Source organism: Carcharodon carcharias, chromosome 12, assembly GCF_017639515.1.
Source record: "Carcharodon carcharias isolate sCarCar2 chromosome 12, sCarCar2.pri, whole genome shotgun sequence".
Lineage (NCBI taxonomy): Eukaryota > Metazoa > Chordata > Chondrichthyes > Lamniformes > Lamnidae > Carcharodon > Carcharodon carcharias.
Window position 1 is genome coordinate 78,766,624 of NC_054478.1, and position 26,101 is coordinate 78,792,724.

At 45.6% G+C, this 26,101-nt stretch overlaps 1 protein-coding gene across 1 annotated transcript in view; it reads right to left on the reverse strand.

Moving 5' to 3' along the window:
- col28a2a (collagen, type XXVIII, alpha 2a) overlaps positions 1-26,101 on the reverse strand; it is a 146,023-nt gene that overhangs the window by 93,805 nt on the left and 26,117 nt on the right. The window contains exons 10-12 of the mRNA XM_041201288.1: positions 26,008-26,052; positions 18,808-18,861; positions 7,708-7,776 (exon numbers count right to left, since the gene is read on the reverse strand). Coding sequence (XP_041057222.1) covers positions 7,708-7,776; positions 18,808-18,861; positions 26,008-26,052 — 168 coding nt within the window. The remainder of the gene's footprint in view (positions 1-7,707; positions 7,777-18,807; positions 18,862-26,007; positions 26,053-26,101) is intronic.

Consider the following 26,101-nt stretch of genomic DNA (forward strand, 5'->3'; position numbering starts at 1 on the left):
TGACTTAATCCGAGCCACCAAGTCAAGTGAAACCTCTACCCTCTATACTCACCTCACCATTTTCTGAATCTGTCATGGGACATGGGCATCAACAGCAAAGCTGGCATCTGTGCTGCCCATCCCTGAGAGCCATTGACAAGATGCTGGGGTGCTGCCTCATTGCCCCACTGCAGCCCTACTAGCTGTAGGGAGGCAACTGCAGGTTGCTGACCCAGCCACACTGAAGGCACAGCCATTGCAGGGGCAATTGGGGGAGTTGGAGTAGAGGGCAACTTGCAGATGCTGATACCATGCCTCTGCTGCTCTTGTCCTGCTGGCTGCTAGAGCTTGTGAGGTCTGGAGGAGGCTGCCAAAGTATCCCTGGGGACTCACAGCAGCACATCTTTCACATAGGACATAGCTGCCAATGGGTCAGTGGTGGAGGAACTCAATTTTGAGGGTGCTGGATGGGGTGTTAATCAAGCGGCCTGCTTCGTCCTGGATGACGTCCAGCATCCAGAGTGCTATTGGAGCCACATTTATCCTGGGAAGTGGACAGTATTCCCTCAAGCTCCTCACATGTGCTTTGCAAATGTTGGGCATGCTTTGGGGAGTCATGAGGTCACTTCTAAACCACAGAATTAGCAGTGTGCAACCTGCTCCTGCATTGGATGTGCTCACAATCCATTTATCTATCTTTATGCAGGAGACGACAGCGCACTCCAGGTGACAGAAGGAAAAGACATGAGTAATGCCCTACATCCGGCCCCTCAAATAATATGAGCAGCAGGCTGTCGAGCTGGCAAGGGAGGACCGTGACCGTGCCTGTGCCAAGGGCAAGGCCGATCTACCCCCAGCATCCAATGAGGAAGCACGTTTAACCTCTGAAAATCGGAACCTGAGGCTGAGGCAATGTACAATGTAGGAGATAGCCTAGGCAGTCACTCATTCTTTCCTCTTTCCATTACAGGTGTCAGCAGGAAGAGGGTGAGACCAGGCCTGCACCTGAACTCAGCCACAGCCCCCAGGAGACCTCAGAAGAGGATGAGGATGACTTTTCGCCTGTAGAGCTGTCACAGTATTCACCTTCACCCTCCACCAGCCCAGACACACACACCTTGGTAGCTCATAGATCTAGTTTAGACTCGGGCTTACACTCTGGTGGTCACCTCACGCTACATGTCTACAGCAAGCAGAGGCAGTGTGAGAGCCAAGGTCACTGGCACTCAGAGGACTGCTAGAGAAAAGGCCCCTGCCAAGCCTGAGTCAGATGATGAGCCTCTGGAAGTGGCCATGGAGAAGATGCTGGAGCATTAGCAAGACATAGGGGAAGATTAGGCAGAGGTGTCACAGGTCCTCAAAGTGGTTCACGAGGCAGAGGAGTGCATTCATGTGCTCTCTGATATAATGGTCCAACATGTGAGTGTGTCAAAGTCTCCATGACGAGGATGGCGAATGCCATGGAGACCCTGGTCCAGCAGATCGCCCAGTTTCTGCTGGAGATGTTTCTGCTCAAACTTGCACTCCATTGCTGTAGCCATGGGTGAGCCTTTGCAGTGACTATGCAAGAGGAGAGGACACCTCGACCTCCTTCCGTGCCCTATCTCCTCAAGGAGTCAGGGAGAGATCCTTGGGCACCCAAAGGGAGGAGGAGCATCAGGCGAACACCCCTGGGGCTTCCACCCAGAACCCCCCAAGAGTCTACATGTGTTCCGAGTCCCCTCTGGCTGCAACCTCATCAGCTCCAGCCTCCGAGACCATTGAGGGTGCACCTGCCCCAGAGCAGGAGACCCAAAGGCGGCAGAGGCCCTCCAGGCCTTGGCCCTCCAGAGGACACCTGACAATGACTTGAGGGCGTAGTAGTCAGCAGGCTGCCTCCACCTCTGCTGTGGATGTCAGGGAAGCCCTTAGACATAGTGGTAGGGTAAGAAAAGTTATGTAGTAAGTTATTGGCTGTACGCACTACACCCCACTCCCCACCACCTCCAGGGGAGTGCCAAGGCTGGGTCTGTGTCCCCTGAATGATGCCAGAGCATCAAAACATTGCTTTTTGCCAAGGATCATGTGAGCCATGTGTGAGAAGCCTCCCAGTCACACTATTTGCCTTTCCTCCGCTGCCCTCTAAGCCCTATGGAGAGACATTTGCCTTGTCAGGATAGATTACCAGTGTTCTCCTTCAGTTGTCCAGCTGAGCTGACCTTCAGCTTCACTCACCAGATGACCCTCTTCCCACCTGGCATTTTTTCTTTTGGACATCGAGGGTGTTGACACTCTGATCTGCCTTTGCATAAGGATGGTGCGGGTCGGATTCCAAACTGTCTCCAATACCTTCTACCCCACTTCTGAAACCCACCCTCTCACCGTTGACCCACTGGCGGGATGAGGTTTCATGTTTGTTTTAAAAACTGTAATAAAGTTTATGTGATATTTATTAACATGTCCCATCTTGTGTGACATTGTCACATGAGGGGGACATGTTAATAATTTTTTTATTTTTCTATTTTTGAAGTTTATGAAACTTTCAGCGATCTCCCTGAGACAGCACTTAGCCTCAGGGAGATATGTGCTCTTTTGTGCGCGTGTGTGAAAGAGCGCACTTTGAAAGTGGGGGAATCCCTCTCTCCGCCCACCCCCCCCCCCCCCCCCCGGGCACAGGAAGCGCATTTCATTTCCCGTTGGGCGGCCCGCCCACCCAAAATGGCAGCGGGGCCCGTTTCGGTGGTGGTGTTTGGCTGCCTGCCCGCCGCCAAGCTGGTGGGGCCTGCCTGCCCATCAAAGGCAAAACTCTGCCCAAGAGTGCAGTGCACAGAGGTGAGAATTTTGGCTTGTACAACCATTCTAGTGTAGTCTTTTCATTGATGTGAGACTCAAACCCGGAGTCCCCATTGATCATTGGAAAATGGGGGCACTGTGATACAGATCTCCACGGCCTCACCAGGGCGCCTGGCATGTACAGTGACAGTGTGATGACTTTATCTAATGACATGTTCTTCTTCTCCCTTTTAGGTTCGCCAGCAGGCGTTCGATCTCCGGACCCCAAAGCACCACCCCTGACACTGGAGAGCCACCGGTAATCATTGCACCTGCGTCACACCTGCTCTCTGAAGTAGGCACCAGCGGAGATACCAGCTCCTCGGTGAGCATTAGAGCAGCAGCTAGAACCTCGGTGCACATTGGTGAGGGTACTTCACACTCACTTGAGGTACAGGCAGAGGCTGAGAGTGCTCAGGGAGCCGCCAGTTGGAGGACTGCCGGGGACCAGGACAATGCTCAGTCGAAGGCTGGTGATGAGGCTCTGGAATTGTCCATTAGCGGCAGATGCTGGATGTCCAGCGAGATGTGTGGGAGGCTCTGACAGAGATCCATGAGGGTCTACGTGCCATGGTCTCCATGATGGAGGAGTCCATGCAGAGCATAAGCACTGCGTTGACCATCATGGCCGAGCGCACTGCCTTCTCCATTGAGAAGGTGGCGACTCTCATGGAGAGGCAGCTCCAGGGACAGAATCAGGGGTTCCTGGGGTTGCGTTCAGATCTGCAAGCCCTCACATAGGCACTGACCTCAGAGGGTCAATGTCAGTGTGGATAAGGCACCCAGTATCCCAGCTAGGTGCCTGTCCATCAATGGCGAGCAGGGAGGTCCAGAGCAACCTCAAGTTGGCACACGAGCTGCTAGTGGTCTCTGTGTCTCCTCTCAGGGCGCTCTGGATGTTGGCAACAGCTCCTCCATCCCTCCGCCAGTGACCATGGCATCTGATGAGGCTGTGGCAACTAGGGAGATGCCAGCTGTGGCACTGGCTGCTACCTCCCAAGCGGGACCAGCATAGGCTCCATTGGTCAGAGGAAGACCACCAAAGTCATCAAGGCAGCACAGTCAGCAGGCTGTCTCCAATGCTGCTGCCAGCGAGTGGGGAGTACCTAGATGTAGCACTCACAAACATAACTTAAAGGCACCATGAGCATAAGAGGGACAGGTCACGGGTGATTTTATGTTCATTTTTATTAACTTTATGTATACTGGTCCAATGTTGAATACCAGAAATGTTTCTGTAATGACAGAATGACGTAAATTGTGTTTTTGTTTTCGTGGCCTGAGTATGCTTCACCATTTTATTTCATTGGCGCGGGGAGTGCCAGTATGTAATGCTGGACGCAGGTGGCTCTGAACTTTATTGCACAGGCGCTGTGTGTTCAAATGAAAGGGACCTTTCAGACATCCGGGGTGGAGGCGTCAGCCCTGGCATGCATTTGAAGCTGATATTTGGTAGCCTAGCTGAAGGAGTGCTGGAACAAGGCGTCCCTGGTGTCCCTGCCCCCTTGCTGGTTACCAAGGTCTGGCTCCATGCCCTCAGTGTTCTCCTCACTACTGGTCATCTTCGCACTCACTACTGGACTCATCATCTGTGGCCTGTGCGGCTGCATCAAGATCCTCTTCCTCCAGTGCCAGATGGTGGAGAGCACACTATCAGTGACGCCCACTCTGGGGGATATTGTAGTGCTCCCCTTGAATGGTCCAGGCATCCAAAGCGCAACTTGAGAAAACCTATGGTCCTCTCGACCACCGCCCTTGTGGAGGCATGATTCATATTGTAACGCTTCTCTGCCTCTGTTCTTGGGTGGCGGAGAGGGGTCATGAGTCACCTCTTTAACAGATAGCCCTCGTCACCCAGCAGCCACCTATCCAGTCAGGTTGGAGCACTGAAGAGCCTCAGCACCTGGGAGTGTCTCAGGTTATAAGCGTCATGGAAGCTGCCAGGGTACCGTCCACAGACTTGCAGAACCTGCATTCTATCTGCACATTCATGGGGTGGAAGCCCTTCCTGTTGACGAAGGAACCCGGCTGACCGGCAGGCACATTGATGGCCACATGTGTACATTCAATTGCACCATGGTTGCAGGGGAACCCAGCAATCGCCTGGCTGGCCTCGTCCATACAGTAAAGAGTAAAGGTCAATACCTGCCTGAACAGAGCTTCTGTCACCAGCTTGACCCAACTGTGGACAGCTGATTGGGAGACTCCACACAGATTCCCCACTGACCCCTGGAAAGAGCCGGAGGCATAGAAGTTGAGGGCCACTGGGACCTTCAGAGCCACTGGCATGTGTCCACTCACACAGAACTGATCTCAGGCCCAATCATCTGGCAAATGGAGGTCACGCGCTCCCTAGAGAGGCGGAGCCTCCTTTGGCATTGCACCTTGAACATATTGAGGTAGCTGCATCGCTGCCTGTATACCCTGGCAGCACGACAGTGGCATCTTCTGCAGCCCCTTCCTGCTGGCCGTGCGCCTCTTGTGCCTGTGCCTCTCCTCCAACAGGTCCCTCCCCTGGAAGCTGCATTGCGACAGCTGGCCTCCCCTCTCTTCCTCCTCAGAGGAGGTGCCTTCAGTGGATACCATAATCCCCATTACTAGGGTAAGGGAAGGCTGTCTGATACCTGGAAGGGTCCACACGGTCTGAATCCTCCGGGGGTCTGGCAGACAGCAATGAGTCCTGAAATGAAACCAAGAAATGCTAAGAATGAAGCCCCGAACAGAGATGAAGCTGCCAAGTACCAATAAGCAACCAGCTGCAAACATCTCCAAAACTGCTCACTACTCACAGCGGCAATGATACTGACCTTATTTATCCCTCCTTGGATGGAGGTTTGTGAAAATGAGCACTGGCTGCCTGCTCGTTTTGCCTGCATCATGAATAGAAAATCGCACGGGCAAGGAAAAAACAGTCAATTGGATGATTAAGGGCCTTAAGTGGCTGTTTAATTAATGGTGGGCGCCACTCTGGCGCCTGACGCTCCCACTGAGTGAAATAACGTGCGAGTGTGCGATGATGTCGGGACGCTCACCTGACATCATCGCACACTATTTTACTCCCGTTCAGGTCAGGCGCGCACCCGCCCACAGGTGAAAAATTCTGCCCTTAAAGTTTGTAAAATCTACCTGTAAGCATTCCTAAGGTTAAAACATTCAATTACCTACAGAGGTATTGCCTTCCTTATTCTTTGGATGCAATTTAGTCACCACATATTCATATTGGTTAACACTACTACTTGGTACTTTTGAGAGATTGTTGCCACATATAGGGCATTATAATTTTGTAATATTTTTTCTCCAACTTTGCTTCGTACACTTGCTTGACTCTAGAGGCAGAATTCTTTCCCATCTGTTACTGGAGAAGTCAGTGGGGCTGCCCTGCAGCCATTTAACGCCCTGAGGAGTATTAATTGACTGCAGGCAAGACTTCTACTCCTCACCTGGGCAGAAGTCCCACCTCAGAAAGCTGCTGGCCAATCAGATTGGCTCACAGCTTTGTAGTTTGAACCGGTAGTGTTGGCCAATGCTGAGACGACAAGCAGTCCCCAGAGTCAAAGTGCTGGAGGCCGAGGCCACAGGAAAGTCTGGGATTTTGAGGAAGGGACGGGGGTTAGTGATGGGCTGCGATTTGAAGGGCAGGTGGGAGGGGAGAACCTGAGAGGTGGGGGAAGGGTGGTGCTTGGTGGCGGGGCGTCTGTTCTCGAATGGGGGTGAATAATGGTGATGCCCAACACACCAACCCACCACCCCCAGAATAAGGTCCAAGGAAGATAACCTGCTGGGCTTCCCCCTGTCCCTGAACCCATTGCACCCATCAGTCCTTAATGGCCACTTAAGGGCCTTAATTAGGACAAGGGTGGGTGATTGCCCTAGGCCTCACTCGTCCTCCATAAAATTGTGGACAATTTGGTGTCAGGCTATGGGAAGGCCACCCAGAGAATTTTATGCGCCCCCTTATCTGCAAAACCGCCAGAGGAGGCCTCTAAAATTCTGTGTTTACAGGGATGGAAGTCAATGGAATGGACTATCAGGAAGGGTGTATAAGAAGCAGTTGGTTTATTCACAACCATCTGGTGGGAGAAGTTAAAATCTATCCCAACTTGTGAAACTTAGGGTCATTTTTAAAAGTCTGATTGTCTTGAAACATAACATTTAAAGAAGCATAGAATGGTCACAGCATAGGAGGCCATTCAGCCTGTTGTATCCATGCTGGCTGTCTGGCTCAGCTAGTCCCATTCCGTCACCTTATCTCTGTAGTACAGCAATTATTTCCTCTTCAAGATCTTAAACAATTCCCTTTTAAAAGCCACAATTAAATCTGCTTCCACCACACTCTCAAGCAACGTATTCCAGTTCCTAGCCACTCGCTGTGTTGAAACGATTTTCCTCAAGTTGTCATTGCTTCTTTTTCCAATCACCTTAAATTGGTTCTCAACACTTGTGCCAATGGGAACAGTTTCTCCCTATCTACTCAGTCCACTTCCCTCATTATTGTGAACACCTCTATTAAATCTCCTCCAGGCCTTCTCCAAGGAGAAGATCTACAGCTTCTCCCCTCCATCCTCGTAACTGAATTCGCTTATCCTTGGAACTGTTCTCGTAAAGCTTTCTGCACCCTCGCTAAAACATTCTCATCCTTCCTAAAGTGTGATACCCAGAATTGGACATGATATTCCAGTTGAGGCTGAGCCAGTTAAACTTCATAATTATAAAGGTTCATCATAATTCCTTACTCTTATGCTCTATGCCTCTATTTAAAAGTGTGGAGTTAGAAACAAATTCCAGACTTCCAAAACCAAGAAAGAGATATTAAGGAATATTAATTTTGCTCTCTTCTTAGTAAATATTAATTCCAATGCATGTATAATTTTTGTTTCCGTGACCTGTAAAGGTGTAGCTAAAAACCTATTTCATCACCTTTGGACCTGGAAAGCCAATTCCAGTTTCACCAGTTAGCCCAGGTGGTCCAAGAAGTCCACGTTCACCCTAGTAAAACAAAAGACTTTGATTATTTTCTTAAGCAAGGAAGTCTTGATTATTGTCTGATGAATTCTAAAAAGAGAAAAAAAAAATTAATTTGAATTGAATACCAAATTGTTTATTATGGAGTTAGGGTGAACATCTATTGGTGTTGCAAAATTTTTCTAGTGACAGAAAATGTGTAACGACAATCTACAATTATAATTTTTTGACCTGAATTAAAATATGGAACAAATATAAGTGTGAATTATACCCAGACACTGTTGAAAGAAAATTCTACAGGATAGAGTTTTTAACTCTACGAGTGAGGTACAGATCTCTACAAGGGTAATTCACAATGTCAGCAAATCGAGTGGGCTTTCTGTAACATTCACAGGTATAGAACCATAGAACCATAGAAAAATTACGGTGCAGAAAGAGGCCATTCAGCCCATCGTGTCTGTTAATTCATTTCATTTTTCATGGGCTCTAGGCTGATTTGGGCCACTACAAGGAGCAAGTTGGCAGGGATGAACGATAGGGGTTAGATTTTAACTTACAGGCAGATGACCAGTGGACCTTCCTTGTGAGGACTGAACATTTCCATGCTTGGGTCTTAGTAATTTCCACCAGTGGGTAGTACTCTCCAAATGGGTATCCTACTCTAACTTGTTGACTTCAGGCTGGTGCAATACTGGGCAGCTTGAATGTTGTGTTTACCAGCTGAAATTTAAGTTGGAGGGAAGGTGATCACGGTGGTGGGGTGAATTGTGCAGGACATCATATGTGGGTTCCTGAAAAGGACTCCTCCAGGTCCCACAAAAAACAATTTTAAATTTACCTTTTGGTTCTTTACCTCTACTGCTAGCTGTTACTGAGTTGAACATCTATAACACACACAGCATCCAGCAGGCCCTCTAAATTGCATTGGGATCCTATGAGCATCTTAGGAGCCCAAAGATCCCTATTTGTATAAATTAATAAGGCTGTCACTTGATTCAAGCGGGTACCTGAATGACCCTGCGCAAGACCCAAGTTAAAATGGCGACAGAGTGGGAACAAATAGTAAGTCAGCCACCTCAATCTTAACTCCACTACTGCCCTATTTCCACCAGCCAGAGGGAGTTAAAGTTCCCTCTCTTGTGTAGTAGATCCAATGCAACAGCATTTTAAAAGGAGTTGCTGCTTGTTAGTTGTATATTAATTTGGTGTTTGATTGTGTTTAGGTGGTGGGCATTAACTGTGGATTCACCTGTGCTTATATATAGGAGCAAACTGAAACTATGGTGACTGAATCTTGAAGTGTTTGATATATCATGTGTGCCTTTGTAAATAAACATATGTAAGCATATAAGGACTAGGCTTTAGTTTTATCCTTCACCGTCTGGCTAAAAGTTGTAACACTGATGTCATTAAAATGTGCACTGCATTATTAGAAGGCTGAAATTTGTTCAAAACAATTGAAGGATGGCTTAAGATGGAAGGAGGCCTCGACCAAGAGGTAGGGCAGGACCTCATTTTGGAGTGATTCTTGTAGGATCTTCTGGATGAGGTGCAGCATAGGAAAGTTGATTTATTTGGGGCACAGCAATAGTTTCCTCATGGCTGTCTAACCTGTCTGGCAGGAGATCACAGAACAAGTTAATCTCATCTCCCATTATGAGCCTAGTGTGCGAAGCCAAAGTGAGTACACGAAGGAATTCAAATGTGTTTAAATTAATTTAAGTCATAGTACCCAACCACCTTCTCACAACTTACCTCTCACGCTCTTTCCCTCACCTGGGTGTCAGTGGAACTCATGAATGCAAAGATCAACCTCTCCAAGTACCATTTACACCTCCCACTAATTCTCATAACTCATTTAGCCTGGCACAAAAGCTACTGCCAGTCTTCGAGGTCAATTGATTTAAAGGAACAAGACACCACAATTCTCATCGTGGGATGCATGCAGCGGCCATGTCACTCAAAGGCCTGTAAAATTTCTTCTTTCACATTGAAAGAAAAGCTGACCTACAAATAGCACCAGAGAAGTATCACTGCGGGGGGGGGGGGGGGGGGGGGGGGGGGGATCATTATGAAAGAAATCCCTGATTCCACAGGATGAAGAAGCTCTCCAATTTCTGAAGAGTCTGGAAGAAGCTGTATGTGAAGTTAGAGGCAAGCTCACCGAAGAAGGTTGGTGAAGGCTGGATAAAGCTCATCATGCTGGTGTAGACCGAAAAAAAAGGATGTCTGGAAGTTTTGGAGTACAAGGCTGCTGGCAGGGACCACAGGAGAATGTTCATGGCATGTGGAGGTAAGTATGGGTGGTGGAGGGGTTGGTCTCAGAGTGCAGCAGCAAGGAGGAGAGGAGAAATTGCAAGGGGGCTGAGGTCATGGAGGAAAGACGGCAGGAAGGGAGAGATTACAGGGAGTCTGAAGATCACCGGAGCTTGGCCGATCATGGGGAGAGATCGATCTTTGGTGATTCAGAGCGTGGTGACAAGGATGGAGAAAGTGATCGTGGGAGAGAGAATATGGGGGCAAGGAAGAGACTGTTGATTGGAGAGATTTTGGAGGGCTTTTATAGACCACAGGGTGGGGTTGGCCGATCATGGAGAGCTTGGAGCTCAGCAGCGAGAGATCTCAGATGAGTCTGAAGATTGTGGGGGTGGGTCTGAAGTTTGTGGAGAAAGAGGGGTCAGCTGATTGCAGGGAAGGAGAGATTTCAGCAGGGTTTGAAATTTCACCCCTCTCCTTTTCTTCAGTCAGTTCATGAGGACTCGAAACGTCAACTCTTTTCTTCTCTGCCGATGCTGCCAACCTGCTGAGTTTTTCCAGGTAATGCTGTTTTTATTTTGAAGGGTCAGTGTTGGGGGCTGGACAGGGAAGCTCTCCTGCTCTTCCTGGGAAGCACTTACCTGCTGAATCCAGCAGCTTCTGCCTCCCCTCAGCAGCCAGGCTTCCTGACTCTTGGGAAATGGCTTGCAGCTATTAAGTATAAATGGCTTCCAAAATCTAAGGCACAGGGCCTCATTTAAGTATTATAAATTACTGACCCATATCTCCAGAGCAGGTTATTTAGCTGTTCCCAAAACTACCGTAGTTAAACCGGAAGTCAGCGCATTCACCACAGGTTGGGGTTGGGTTTCACATTTCTGTTGGGGGGAGTTCACTTTTACGATGTTTCAGGGCTGCTGCATTTGCTCTGGAACTTTCTGCTCCAGCTTTATTTAACTCACCAGGATGGCACGGTGACCAAGTCACAAAGCAGTACAATTTTTGAAAAAGTGTGAATACTCCTCCAGAATGCCTCAATGCACAGGGATGTAATTCCAGATTTCCTATTCACACAGCACTGTGATAGGACCTGCACCACTTCAGACCAAAATTTCCAAAAAAAGAGTTGAGGGGCTTAGAGAGAGACTGAAATTTCAACCCATCTATAAGTTGGGAGAAGGTCTTTTGACGCTGTTGTTAGTGCCCCTGCCTCTGAGTCAGAAGCTCCAGGTTCAAGCCCCACCCCAGGACTTGATGGCGAAGGAAAGTGTGCTCATAATGAGACCAAATAGGTTGACTGTTAATCCTTAAAACACATGCCAATGACAGGTGGTAAGAGCAGAGGCAATTCCTGGTCAGCTATGTGATGGACATCACCAATCACGATACATAGCTCCAGACTATAATGTGCATGTTGCCGCAGCAACTCAGACTCCCTGAATAATTTGTAATACAACCACCACCATCTGAGTTGGTTCAATCCCACTGTGCTACCAAGACCGCTTTTAAAAGAGTTGGTAAGTTTCATTTACGGCTGGGATTGTAATAATTCAATTCACCAAATTTTGCCCTAAGATGTTTCAGTGAAATGCAAACGCTTCATGTTGTATTTGGCTTTGCTTGTAAAAGTCTGGTAATGTTGATAATTATGAATTCCACACCTGAAGGCAAATGCTGATCTTAAACTTGCCAACAAATTTCAAATCCCTTAGGAGAACACTACTTTCACGAATAAAGTGTCTATTTTAATATTCTTATGAAATGTACACACTACTTAAAATGTTCTACATGTAGAAGATCAAAAAAAATGACGCGACATAAAAAGAGCCAGGGACATCCCTCATTGCCTATAAAGTATAAATCATTGCATTTCTTAAGGGGAAAGGGAGCACCCAAATTTTTATTTGAAAAAATAAGTATACGCACTTGTAATGTAGTGACACACATGATTGATATTCAACAGCCTAACTCAGTTTTAATGGTGTTTATCATTTGAACTCTTTCAACAAAGAGCTGTTATGCCAGGTACTAAAATCTTCATAACACAAATAACTCAGTAAGCGATACTGCAGTTACACACCAATGTCAGGCAATTGATCTTGTGTTCGAAACTGGGTACCCCGATGCAACTTGCCTTCTCAAAATTAAATGCTGAGCCATTCCACAGATAGGTCCTGAGGGTGGCAGATAGCAGGTGGGATATGGCGGTGCTGGATGGGGTGGTGAACAGCAAGTGCAGCACTAAAGTGGCCCAGGCCCAGAGTATTGCTGTGGAGGCAGCATTAATGTAAGCCCAACTTCCTTTGGGCCAGTTAGGCCTCTGGACCACACATTTTTCTAGGGATCCTACAGCTCACCTTTGTAATGGCAATGAGTTCTGAATGCGAATTTGTTTTTGGACTCATGTCAATACCAATGGGCAGGCACCACACTGCTGCCTTTATGCCCTTTTTGGCAAAGTTGAATCATTCCCCTTATAGTTCCTTCATGTCTCACTCAAGTCGAACCAATAGCTACCACTGTGTAATTTTGATTTAGTCCTTATTCATCTATTGAAATTCTTAGTTTTCCTGTCTCTCTTGACGTCAAATGGAATTTCAATATCTTAACCCAAGAGGTTCTAAGCTCAGTTTCCTCATGTGTGCCAAGTACATCCTTTCCCTGCAATAGTTCTTCATGCTTTTCAAACCTGAAGCCCTTGACAACTAGAAATAATTTCCGAGAAGCTCACATGGCACCTCTTTTCCAATCCATTATAGTTAATTGTTTTCTTACTGTTACTCTCCAGCTCTCTCATTGCCTTTATTTTCTTAAAATGCTGTGATTATGGCCCCTTAATTTGATCTCTTCTTGCCTGCTCTTGCTAAACTCCAAATACTGATCAAGTATTGTTTGAACATCTCCATCAGTCTATACTGAGACTGATCATATCTCCCCTTCCATCTCATTTGCTCCCAAAAACCTCATGTCAGCTTACTTCCCTTACCCTTTTCTCCTTCAGCAAGTTTTAGGTTTCTAAAATCTAAGCTTGGTTCCACATATTCACTATTTCATGAGTTACTTTCTTTTTTAACTTCTTTCAAGCTCAGTGGCATCCTGCACTGTGAGTTTTAGCCCTTCATTTTGGTGTCTTAATTAAAAATGATTGTTTTAAATTGCCTTAATGAGATTACGTTGTGGCATATGGTGCTACGAATGGAATCTATCCCAGGCAATCTGGTACACGCTTGGGCTTTTAAATCATTTTCAATATTTCAAAAAGAAAGGTACATTTGGACCCATTGTGTATAAGCAGCATGGCACACAATTGTACTCAAAAATAAATTAGATAAGCAACCTCTAATTGGCATACTTTATTGAAGGACATATTGCTAAATGCAAAAAGGAATGGAGAATGTTAGAAAGAGATTGTTTAAGTAAGTTATTTTTGTATTTGGGGTATTAGGAATGAGTTTTAGCTTTAAGTTTAAGTTTAAATTGTATTGGTGTTAAGAAAGGGGGAAACTTGAGTTTGGGTTTCATTTTAAAAGATGCCTGTATTCTAATGAGGTTTTATGACTCTTGAAGTTAAAACAAACACAAGCTAAGAAAAACTGTGCTGTTGGGGTCCAGAGGGACCCACAGAGACAGAGAAAAACAGAAAAGTAGTTTCAGCTCAGTTGAAAGGAATTGCCAGGAGAAGCAGCATTGGAGAGGAATATATAGCAAGTCCCAAACTAAAGAAGAAGCCAAATCCAGGGAATGGAACACGAGAAAGATTCTAAGAAGACCTTCTAGTTAAAGGAAAAGAACAGGAATCTGGAAAAGGCCCTGTTAAGTGAAGTTAAGAGTGAGGAAAGGAAGGCTCCAAGTTTAAAGTGAGAAAGCTGCAGGACAGAGACTTAAAGCAAAATAGGCTTGCGAGAAGCCAGAAGATTCAAGGAGATAGCCAAAGGTTGGTGACTCCTTACTATGGGCATGTGAAGTAGTAGTGTTCTGTTGGCATGGCTGAGTATCTGAGAGAATGTGTGGAAGGCAAAGCTTGAATGCAGTGGTGATCCAGGGGAGGGGAACATCGGAAGGAGAGCTTGAAACCCTGGAGGTGAACACTTGCGGAAAGCATCTGAAAAAAGCGGTGTTTGGGAGAAGATTCTGAAGCGGGTTCTTCGAGATTGAAGATTGGAAACCCTTGTGTGAAAGACGGAATTCAGTGAGACCGGTTGGCTCACGGAGTGACAAGCGTCTGGGGGAGGCAGTGACAAGTGTCTTGCAGGGGGTAGTGACAAGCATCTGGGGGAAGTTAATGAGAGATCCATAGCATCTGTTTGGGGTAGCATCTGTCACTTTGGGCTGAATCTTCAGCTTGGTGAGCAGGGACGGGGCCCGCTTGCCAAGGCGTAAAATGACGCGGGGTGATGTCGGGCATGCGTCATTTAGATTTTCAGTTCAGCGGGTGCGCAGCCGACTCGGCTACGTACCTGCTGAGCTATCAAAGGCCTGTTAAGGCCATTAATGAACTAAATAAGCCTATTGAAAAAGCTGCACCTTAAGGTTGGCGGGCAGGCAAAGAGCCCAAGTAGCCTTCGCATTTTTCATGGGGCAGGATTTTCCCATCAGCGAGCAGGGGGCGGGGCCCACTCACCGACAAGTAAAACGACACATGGCGGAACTCCCGATGTCACCGTACCCCATTTAAATTTTCAGGTAGGTGGGGGGCGCAGCAAAATCAGCGGTGCGCCCGCCAACCTGTCAATGGCCAATTGAGGCCATTGACAGAGTCATTAAACTAATTAATGGACCTGCCCATGCAACCTTAAGGTTGGCGGGCAGGCTTGGAGCCCTGGTGGGAATTAGAAAAAGCATGAAACCTCATTCACGGACAGGGTGAGGTTTCATGTAGGTTTTAAAAAATTTAATTAAAGTTTTTTTTTAAATTATGGACATGTCCCAACTCATGTGACAGTGTCATATGAGGGGACATGTCAGAGAATTTTTATTTTCTATTTTTAATATTTTTGGCAGTCGAGGCCATCTCCCTGAGGCAGCACTTAGCCTCAGGGAGACGAGTGTGCTCTTTCATGTACATGTGCAAAACAGCACGCTCTCAGGTTTAGGGATTCCCCCTTCCGTGCAGACGTCGCACTGGGCGGGACTTAATTGGCCCACCCACATAAACTGGCACCGCGCCCCCAATCAGGGGCACCGAACAGAGGCACACCTGTATGCAACCGCAGTTCAACTTCGCCGCCGATGGGGGTAAAATCCTGCCCATGGAACCTGATCAAAGGGATAGAATTTTCCCCCTCAGGATGGGTGCTGTGCGGAGGCAGGCACGGGCGGGCACAGACCTGATCGGCGCTTCTGATTGGGTCCGCGCCGCCATTTTACATAGGCGAGCCAATTAAGGGTTCCCTGAGCTGGGAGTGCGCTCTTTCACACACATGCGTGAAAGAGCACAGAAATCTCCCTGAGGCATAGAGGTGCTTCAGGGAGATAAGTGTTAAGTTTTCAAAATTTTAATAAAGAAAAAAAAATTTAAGACGTCCCCTCATGTGACAGTGTCACATGAACTGGAATACGTCAATGAACTTTAAAGAAAAAATTTATTTAATTTATAAACCCTTTATGAAACCTCATCCCGCCTGTGGATGAGGTTCCATAAAAAATCCGAAGGCTGCCTGGGCTCTTCACCTGCCCACCTACCTTAAGGTTGGATGGGCAGCTTTCTCAATAGCCTTAATTAGTTCATTAATGGCCTTAACAGGCGTTTGACAGTTTGGCAGGTGCGCAGCCGACTCAGTTGCGCACCCGCCGAACTGAAAATCTAATGATGCGCGATGACGTCAAGACGCACGCCTCACATCAGCCCGCATCATTTTATGCCTTCGCAAGTGGACCCCACCCCCGCTTGCTGAATTGAAGATTCAGCCCATGGGCAGGATGAGGTTTCATAAAGGGTTTATAAATTATATAAATTTTTTCATTAAAGTTCATTGACATGTCCCAGCTCATGTGACACTGTCACATGAGGGGACATGTCTTAAATTTTTTTTTCTTTATTAAAATTTTAAAAACTTAACACATCACCCTGAGGCACCTCTGCGCAAAAGAGCGCACTCCCGGCTCAGGGAGCCCCTCACCCCCGCGCCCGCACAGGGAGCGCACAGCACTTCTGGATTCGCTTCAAGCTAGGTGGGTCTTAATTGGCCCACCCACATAAAATGGCGTGTGGTCCCGATCAGGTGCACCGATTGGGATCGCACCAGCCCTTGACAGGGGGAAAATTCTCCCCTTTGATTCAGAGTGTGGTGTGCCTGACCACAGTTGGCCTATTGGTTTACATGAACTGTGTACTTACTGTGAACATTAGAGTATAAGATGACTTGTTTTATTCTTACAAATCTGTATGGCTGTGCATGATGGAGTATTGTAATATAGTTCATCTTTTCTTGTTTAATACGTGTTTTATTCTTTTGTTAACTGTTCATCACCTGACTCCTGTGACTCTGTTCAGTAGCCGCCCTCCACATTTCTAAACAAAAAGTAAAAGTTAGGATCTATGAAGCCAGATTCCACCCTGGGACCTGGCTGGGATCATACCAAGAAAGGAGCAAAAATGATAACTTCAAAGGAAATAGTCTAGCCAGATTCTGCCACAGTGGCTCCAGGAAACTGAAAATGATTCTTTAAGTTGTATCAATAACATGTCTAAAGGCCTAACAACTCTTTGCGATAGAAATTAGATCTCATTGTTCTCATTTTGCTGCTTTCTATTTTTATTTCAGATTTAAAGGATCTGCAGTATTTTATTTTTTAAATTGACAAATAACTCTACACTATGTCTTCAGATTATTCACAATTATACACACTCTTCTAACAGAAGCGTGGACTGGAACATTCCAGGAAATCTGACAGTTTAGATCAGTGTAATAAAAATGCAAATAACAGAACAAATACACTGGAGTTAATCTTGAATTTGAGTGAAAGCCTTTAACATGTGATATCGATTTGGCTCCTGTTGAACTTCTCTTTCAAGTATAATTTTCATTGAATGAAAATTGAGATAAATGTATCACTGAGTCACTGTCACTGGTTTTGCAATGTGACCTAAAATCAAAATTACTTGCAGTCAGTTTGACTTTTTTGAATTGGAGCAACTTTTATCCTCCTCACACTATCTGATAGCCCTCAATAAAGGTTCATATGGCTAGTGCTCTGAAACTCAAACTCACATTTTCCGCATGAGACTCCAATTTCTCAACAGATCTAACTACTACTTAGCCAGCTTTTGTAGTTATGCTTAGTGAAAAAAATACAAGATCCTTTTTTCTTTTTCTCGGCCTCTCTTTCCTCTCATATTGGCATGCTGTCCCATGGATACCGGCTGCCCTCTGCTTTGCAATTAAATTAAGGTCTCATTTTTCATGTGTGAAGCTGAGCATTGGGTATCAGCAGGCTATTGAAGTGTAGCAGATGGTATTTGGAGAAATGACAGTGAAGCCTGATCTTGTATGCTGCCAGCAGCCACAAAATATGCATTTTCTAGACCTCAATAACTATCAGCGATGAGACACAGGCTGATATTTTCCATGTCCCTAAACTATGGCACTGAGGTCAGCTGTAATGGTCAATACCCCAGACAACATCAGCTAATAGGAGACTGGTGAATGAAGCTGGGCGCTTTATAATTTGTACGGCTCAGCTCCCTATTGGCCAGTGCATTTATGAACTGAGCCACCAGGAGTGTGGTGGGATGTTTGCATTCAAACATTAGTTCAGTATCTGCATCATTGGAGAAAGAATGTAAAATAGAATGCTAACTTTTTTTCAATCCAAGGAATCTCAAAGGTGGATCAATTCTGAATAACAAAAGTGTTTTAACTGATAGTCTGTCACTCTCGAGAATTTCCTCAGCAATTCTCCTTGTCAGCTGCTGTAAGTTTGAGCAATTAACTGCACAAAATGGGTCTCCACTGAAGTTATGAGGCCAATCGGAAAATCCCCATGGAAGTTTGCAGAAAATATCTCAAACAACAGAGGGGAAAAACACACTGTGAAGGAAGAGTTAGGGAATTCAAAAACTTTCATCTGACTAATCTCACATGTTAATTCCCACTCAAACTCACATTTTGGAGCTGCTATAAATACTTAATTGTCACCAGCAACCTATTAAAGAGGGCAAGAGTCTGTTGAAGAGAGCAGAACAAGTCAAACTAATAGAGAGTCAGCGTGGAGGAATTGTCAGATTCTGTGGTGCAACAGTAGAAGCTCTGCTGCAAAAGGAATGCAGAAGATCGAAGAGTGCCCCCTTTGGGATACCAGTTCACACATCCCGGGCAAAAATTGTAAACAATACATGGAAAAACATTAACACAGTTATGAATGCATTCTTCAGTATCACAGGATATCGATTCAAATGTAAAATAAGCTGTCAGATTTGAAGTGCCCTACACCAAGTAGTCCAAACACCTATACACTCCACAGCCTTTGACCTTTCAACCTGGTACATTTAAATTTCTGACCTATGCAAAACACTTAAACAGCCCAACATGTTTCCATATTTTTGATCAATTTTTGTTCTTGTTAGTGCTGATTAGACGTTAAACAAATTATAATTTAGCCACAGATTCTTCAATAAAACTGTAAAGCAATATAATAAAAAACAGGAAATGCCAAAGGCAATAATGAAATTATTTACCTTACTATAAATTCAAGGTTTGACAGAGGGGTGATGTTGTATTTTGTTAATAGCATGAATCAAGCTTTATTTTCCATGCCCTCTTTCTATGTTGAATGTAACAAAATCTAAAAACAAATTACCTTTTTTCCTTGAAAACCTGCAGGTCCTTGGTCCCCAGGGGATCCAGGGTAACCCTGAAATGCAACACAAAGATATAGCATGTTAGGAATGTTAGTGCACCATTTTGCAGAATTTATTTCAAATGAAGTTTCACTCCATGGAAATCTGAGAATATTTACTTATTAAATAAAATAATTAGTATATTTAACTCATTGTCACAAGTTTAAACAATACAATACCAAAGAAACAAGCCTCAAATCAGACTATCAGATGTTTTTTTCAATCCTAATTTCAAAAATGGTCCAAACGTTAAATAGGAAAATACATTATTAATTTACTGTATTAAACTATTTACCGCACATTGCAAATGACATTTTGTTCTTTTGAGTGGCACCTGTCAGTACCTACAAACTGATTGCTACATACTTTCACACGGCAAACATGTATTCCTGAACCTTGCTGAATTACATCAGTGAAATGATGGGAACCAATGGAAGTAGTAGGGGTAAAAGTGTAAACTGGGACTGATTAGAAAGTGATCATGAAATGAAGGACTGCTGACAATGTAACAAACCCCAATAGGATTTTTAAATTTGGAACCAATGACCTCAAAATTGTGTGGGTTGCAACGTTCCCCATACGAGTGAAAATAGCCCTGTGATTTTACAATAATCAATTTTATATCATTTTCATCCTTTTCAGGAAGTCTGGTGATTTTGTTCACCATGGCTTAAGACTGTGGCCATTGTCAAGTGACATCAGCCAAAATGACAAAACATACTACTATTATCTGTTCCCAATGAAATGTGCACAGTTGACATGTCCAAGAGAAATATTGACAGTAAAACAGTACTCAGTGAGAGGTTTGCTTTACCATTTAACATTTCTTAGAAAATATTTACAACAACATTTAGCTTTCATCGACTTTTATTTTTAGTTGCCAACTAAAAGCAAACTGATTCCTCCAGAAGAGCAGAAGAAAGAATTTTGTGCAAATGCCTGAATTGCCTGTAGGTTACTATCCTAGACCATGGCCAGGATTTTACAGTCCCATCTGTCTCCCTCCGGTGGATGAGGCGAGCCATTTAAATCTCCATTCAGTTCGGCAGGACCGTAATATTCCTCTGGGCGGGAGGGACCATAAAATTTTGGCCAATCACAGAAAAGTTGTAATGTACTATATTCATACTACTGATGGGGGTTTCATTCAGTTTTTTGTCTCTTGTTCACCAGCACTATGAGTTTACTGCAATCTGTAGCTGATAATGAAAAATTTATGAGGTGGATTGTGATTTGGGCAGCTGGAGGGTTGGACGATTGGGCCAACTGCCTGATTGGGTTAGCACTGAGGCCTGGTCAATTTTGATGGCCAAGCCTAATATGCATCTCATCAGCGGGTTGCCAACATGTTTACAGCTCTGATTGGGAATCCACCTGATTGGAAGCTGGGATAATCTCAGGCTCTGGTAAAAATTTAAAGTGAAAATATACCTTCAACAAATATATTATTTAATCCATTGCAAACCGTGATTGGTGCAAGGATTTATTCATACAGCATTAGTGAGGGCTAGTGCATTTTGTTAGGTAGAATAAGGATGCCACATACTGCATAGATAATAAGAGTCTAATTGGGCTAGAGAAGAAAAGGGGTCTAAATGTATAGATGCATTAATCAATAAAAGTAGCAATGCAGGTTAATGAGGCCATAAAGAGCAAATTAAGCACTGGGGTTCATTTCAAGAAGGATAATTAAGAATTAAAGTAGTGAAGTCATATTAATCTTGTATAGAATCTTGGGATGAAATCTTGTGGAGGCAGCTATGGTCTCACCTGTTGGCTGGAGAGCCAGCAAGAGACTTGCTTTGCCTCTCAGGGAAAGGCCCACCAAATCATGAGCCAATCAAGCAGTTGAGAGGCCACAGGCGAGCCTTCCACAGGACCAGGATCCTAGGGGTGGGAAGTCTCACCCACCTTGAGCTGCTGGCCAATCAGAGGCCAGCAGCTCTTTTGCTCAATATCATCACCAAGAGGTGGCTGCTGTTGCTGGAACAACACCCACCGGAGGCCTAGGATCGAGGAGCAACCTAGGCTAGAGGTAATTAATGACGGGAGGGGTTGCATGGGGTGGGGGCCGCTGGGGAGGGATCTGTAGGGGATTGACACCAAGGCCAGGGGAGTGGTTCTCAGTGGCCCCCCCTTCCCAATGCCAGGTCCCTTGATCAGGAACAGAGACTCACCATCATGGCAAAAATAGTAGAACTGTCTGAAAATCATAACTCTCGCCTGAACATGGCACTTCCATTTTTGTGGGTAGGAATGGGGGCAGGACACTTTTCACTGGGTTATCTGCTATTTAAATCAGCAGCTGCCTCCACTGAAGTGGGATTGTGGTAACCTTGGAGTATGAAACTTGAAGTGTGTAGATTAGACCTGATAAGAGGTCTAAACTTTGTGGGTTAGTTTGGATAGCCAGAGTACCCCTTTGGAGAGGTAAAGTACTCCTTTGCATCCCCAGGACAGCTTTGGTGGAGGTCAGTTGCCTTTTTAGGTAGGTCAGGTGTCCTTTGGGGAGGTAAAATGCCCCTTGGAATTGGTAATTGTAGGTATAAATGTATGTAAAATGTATACTCATTGGGCAGGATATTGAGGTTGGCGATCAGGGGGCGAGGCCCACTCGCCAACACGTTAAATGGCACGGGATGACGTTGGGCGGAACTCCCGATGTCAGCCCACATCACTTAAATTTTCAGGTCGGCGGGGGCGCAGCCGAATCAGCTGTGCATCCACCAACCTGTCAATGGCCATTTAAAAAGTAATTGAACTCATTAAAGGACCTGCCCGTCCAACCTTAAGGTTGGCGGGCAGGCCAGGAGCCCTGGCGGGCTTCAGAAAAAGCATGAAACCTCATCCACGGGTGGGATGAGATTTCATGTAGGTTTTTAAAAATTTAATAAAAGTTTAATTAAAAGTGATGGACATGTCCCAACTCATGTGACAGTGTCACGTGAGGGGACATGTCAGGGAACTTTTATTTTTCTATATTTACCATTTTTGAATTTGGCACCGACCTCCCTGAGGCAGCACTTGGTCTCAGGGAGATGAGTGCGCTCTTTTGTGCACATGCGTGAAAGAGCGCACTCTGGGCTGAGGGAATCCCTCCTGCCCACAGAGCTTCCTGGTGGATGTCACACTGGGCAGGCCAATTAAGGCCTGCCCACGTAAAATGGCACCGCGCCCAATCGGGGGTGCCAATCGGAGGCGCGCCCACTCTGAACTTTCCCCCCAACGGGGGGAAAATTCTGCCCAATACTGTCAAGCTCATTGGACCCATCAACAGACCTGTTAAAATCAAAGGGCTTGACATTTAAATCTTTGAAAAAAATGTTTGAAGTGTTAAAAAACAGATTGCTTGCTATTTCACTTTGTTGACATAAGCCTGAGGCTTCCATTACTGGATTGGCCCCACATGACCAATTTCACAGCCATCTATTATCACAGTGGGGTGCCTGCCATTTCACAGTGTGATTGGCAGCTGTAAGCAGTTATAGACTAAAGAATTGTGCTACAGAGCTAGCCATGTCCCTAGCCAAGTTGTTCCAGTACAGCTACAACACTGGCACCTACCTGGAAATGTGGTAAATTGCCCAGGTATGTTCTGTCCTCAAAAGGCAGGACAAATCCAACTCAGTCAGTTACCACTCCACCAGTCTACTTTCAATCATCAGCAAAGTAATGGAAGGTGTCATAGATAGTGCCATCAAGTGGCACTCAGTCAGCAGTAACCTGATCATTGCTGCTCAGTTTGGGTTCCGCCAGGGCCACTTAGCTCCTGACCTCATTACAGCCTTGGTCCAAACATGAACAAAAGAGCTGAACTCAAGAGGTGAGGTGAGAGTGACCATCCTTGACAAGGCAACATTTGAACGAGTGTGGCATCAAGGAGCCCAAGCAGAACCGGACTCAATGAGGATCGGGGAAATCTTCTCCACTGGTTGGAGTCATACCTAACACAGAGGAAGCGACTTCAACAATGACCTTCTCTCCATCATAAGGTCAGAAATGGGGATGTTCACTGATGATTGCAGCACCATTCGCGAATCCTCACATACTGCAGCAGTCCCTGCTCATATGCAGCAAGACCTGGACAACGTTCAGGCTTGGGCTGATAAGTGACAAATAACATTTGTGCCACACAATTGCCAGACAATGACCATCTCCAACAAGAGAGAATTGAACCATCGCCCTGTGACATTCAATGGCATTATCATTGCTGAATTCCCCACTATCAACATCCTGGGGGTTACCATTAACCAGAAACTGAACTGGATTATCCATTTAAATACAATGGCTGCAAGAGATCAGAGGCTGGGAATTCTGCAATGAGTAACTCACCTCCTGACTCCCCATAGCCTGTCCACCATCTACAAGGCATAAATCAGGAGTGTGATGGAATACTAACCACTTGCCTAACTGAGTGTAGCTTCAACAACACTCAAGAAACTTGACACCATCCAGGACAAAGCAGCCCGGTTGATTGGTACCCCTCCCATAAACATTTACTCTCTCCACCACCGACGAGCATTGGCAGCAGTGTGTACCATGTGCAAGATACGCTGCAGGAACTCACCAAGCCTCCTTAGACGGCACCTTTCAAACCCATGACCACTACCAGGCTAGAAGGACAAGGGCGACAGATAGATGGGAACGCCATTCCTTGGAATTTCCCTTCCAAGCCACTCACCATCCTGACTTGGAAATATATCACCATTTCTTCACTGTCGCTGTATAAAAATCCTGGAACTCCCTCCTTAACAGTGCTGTGGGTGTAGCTACACCACATGGACTGCAGTGGTTCAAGAAGGCAGCTCACCACCACCTTCTCAAGGGCAATAAATGCTGGCATAGCCAGCGATGCCCACATCCCATGAATGAATTAAAAAAGGCTTTCTTTAGTTGAAGGAATGTAAATATTGTAAGTGAGTTTTTATGAATGAGAGTGTTTTTTCAGTATAGAGGTCTGCCATAGACACTTTGAATTTGATTTTATAGAACTTTATTTTGTTGAGTTTTATTTTATTTCATCTTTGCATGAGTCCTGAGATCTACACTAGGTGAGTTGGCATGGTATGTATATGGGTGAGGGGCTGCTGGCATGTGAAGGCTATGAGGGATCATGGGGGTGGGTGGAGCATGGAGGGGCTTAGCTTGGCATGGGGGCAAGGTGGCCAAAGGAGTTGGGTTGAGGGCTTAGCTTGGATGGGGGGCATGAGGAGCCATGGAGGGTGGGTGGGAGACATGAGGCAGCATGGGTTGGAATGGATGAGGCATGTATGGGGGGTGATGGGTGAGGGCTGGAGTAATGTTTCATGTTTTATTTTTCATTTTTAAACTTTGTATACAATGATGGATCCCTGAGGCAGACTTTCTGCCTAGCTCTTCCAGAGTCGCCTGCCCTGACTTTTAATCCACCCGCCCTCCCGATTTAAAATCCAATGCCTGAACAGCCATTTTTAGAGGTCGGCTTCGCAGAGCCGGGAATTCTCCTGCCTCTGCACACCTGACCTGGAGTGTAAATCTGGGCCTTTCTCTCTCCTCCTTGTTACAATCACGCACTCACCTGCTGCTGCTTGAGCCCACCAGCCTGCGTTCAAATAACCACAACTGAAAGACCTTTCACTCTTTTAATGGCTTTCAGATTTCTTATTAAAGCCACTCTTTTGCATATGACTATCTCCCCTTCCTTCTCCCAACCATCTCAGCATGCGATTCACACACAGTCAAATGGCACTTTACAAAATGTACATACTAACCTCTCCAACTCACTTTGCAAGACAAACTGGCCCACAAGAATAGGGAAGGGGGGGCAGACTCCATCCTGGCCCTCACATATCAAAAGGTTGGTGGGCCTTGATTGGCTGAATTAATTGCCTGTATTAGGGAGCCACAATGCTCACAGGTGTCCAGGTGCAGCTAAAGGCATCCTTCTGGAGGGGCCAACCTGAGGTCTCCAGGGCTAATCATTGCTGAAAGCCATTCGAGGGCTGTCTGTGATAGTGAGTGGAGGCAGGGCCACTATCTTGCCTTTTTATTTTACCTTCTCTTTTCTCCATTGATCATACATATAGGTAGCACAGCGCCCTTATGTTGCCTACTATTGGCAGCACCTGCTGCCTAACTTTTTCTAGATTGAGAAGGGTCAACCACTCACAAGAAGCACTAGTACACACTCTATCATTACCAACCATGGAAATCAGCAGCCTAGCTGGGATAGATAGTGAGTTAGAAGTGGGGGGGGGGGGGGGTCTTGGTGTGTGCAACTTAAAGTACAACAGAGCAGGAAAACTCAGGAGATAGCTCACCAGTGGCTAAGCTGGGTCTTAGCTCTGATGTGGGGGATAGGGATGCCAACCTCAGAAATGAAAGGAAACTGCTTGATATGCACCAGATATTATTGGAGGTATTGCATAGCCTGGCTAGGAGTAGCCACCGCACTTCTGAGAGTAATGAAGAGTGCAATTCCGGCATTTTGGCTAATGACATTAGCACTCTGCAGTCTACCATGAGCATGTGTTCACCTTGTGGACTCTGAGTCAGGCCCTCTACACATTGTAGCTTTGACCAAAGCTCAAACTGGTGTAATTACAGCTCTAGCATCCACCAGATCAGCCAACTTTGAAATATTAGCATAATCATTTCTCTATGTGGGCTTTCTATGTCTTTCATAATCAGTTGGCAAAAGATGTATTTTAATTAACAAGGTGCCCTTTCCCCTCCTACCCTAAAGGCACTGACTTAGGTCTAAATACAGTTCCATGGGCCCTGATTGTCCTTTTATTTCATGGGCCCTGGTTGCTCTCTGATTTCATGGGTTCTGGGTGATACTCCACATAGTTGTTCTTTATGTGTGAACACAACTGTTGAATGTTTACAGGCTACTAAGAGTGAGGGCATCACAGTCAAGCATGATGCCTTCACCACCTAATGCTCACACATGCATTTAGCAGTAGGAGATATTGAATCATTAAACTTGCTTAGGATTTAAGTATATAATGCTTGAACTACTGAGCTGTTCCCACACCACTGAGCTATGATTCTGAACGCTTAACCTTCTATAATACAGTAAGAGTTATTCCCATGGTACTGAGGTTTTAACTGTAAGCATGTAACCAGCTAGAATATAGCCTAAGATATACTCAATAATTTGTTTTAATTTTTTTTACCTGCACTCCTCTCAGTCCCCTTGGGCCTATTGGGCCTTCTGGGCCCTGTAAAGATAAGATAAAATATTGGAACTGTAGCACAGGCATTAAGGTT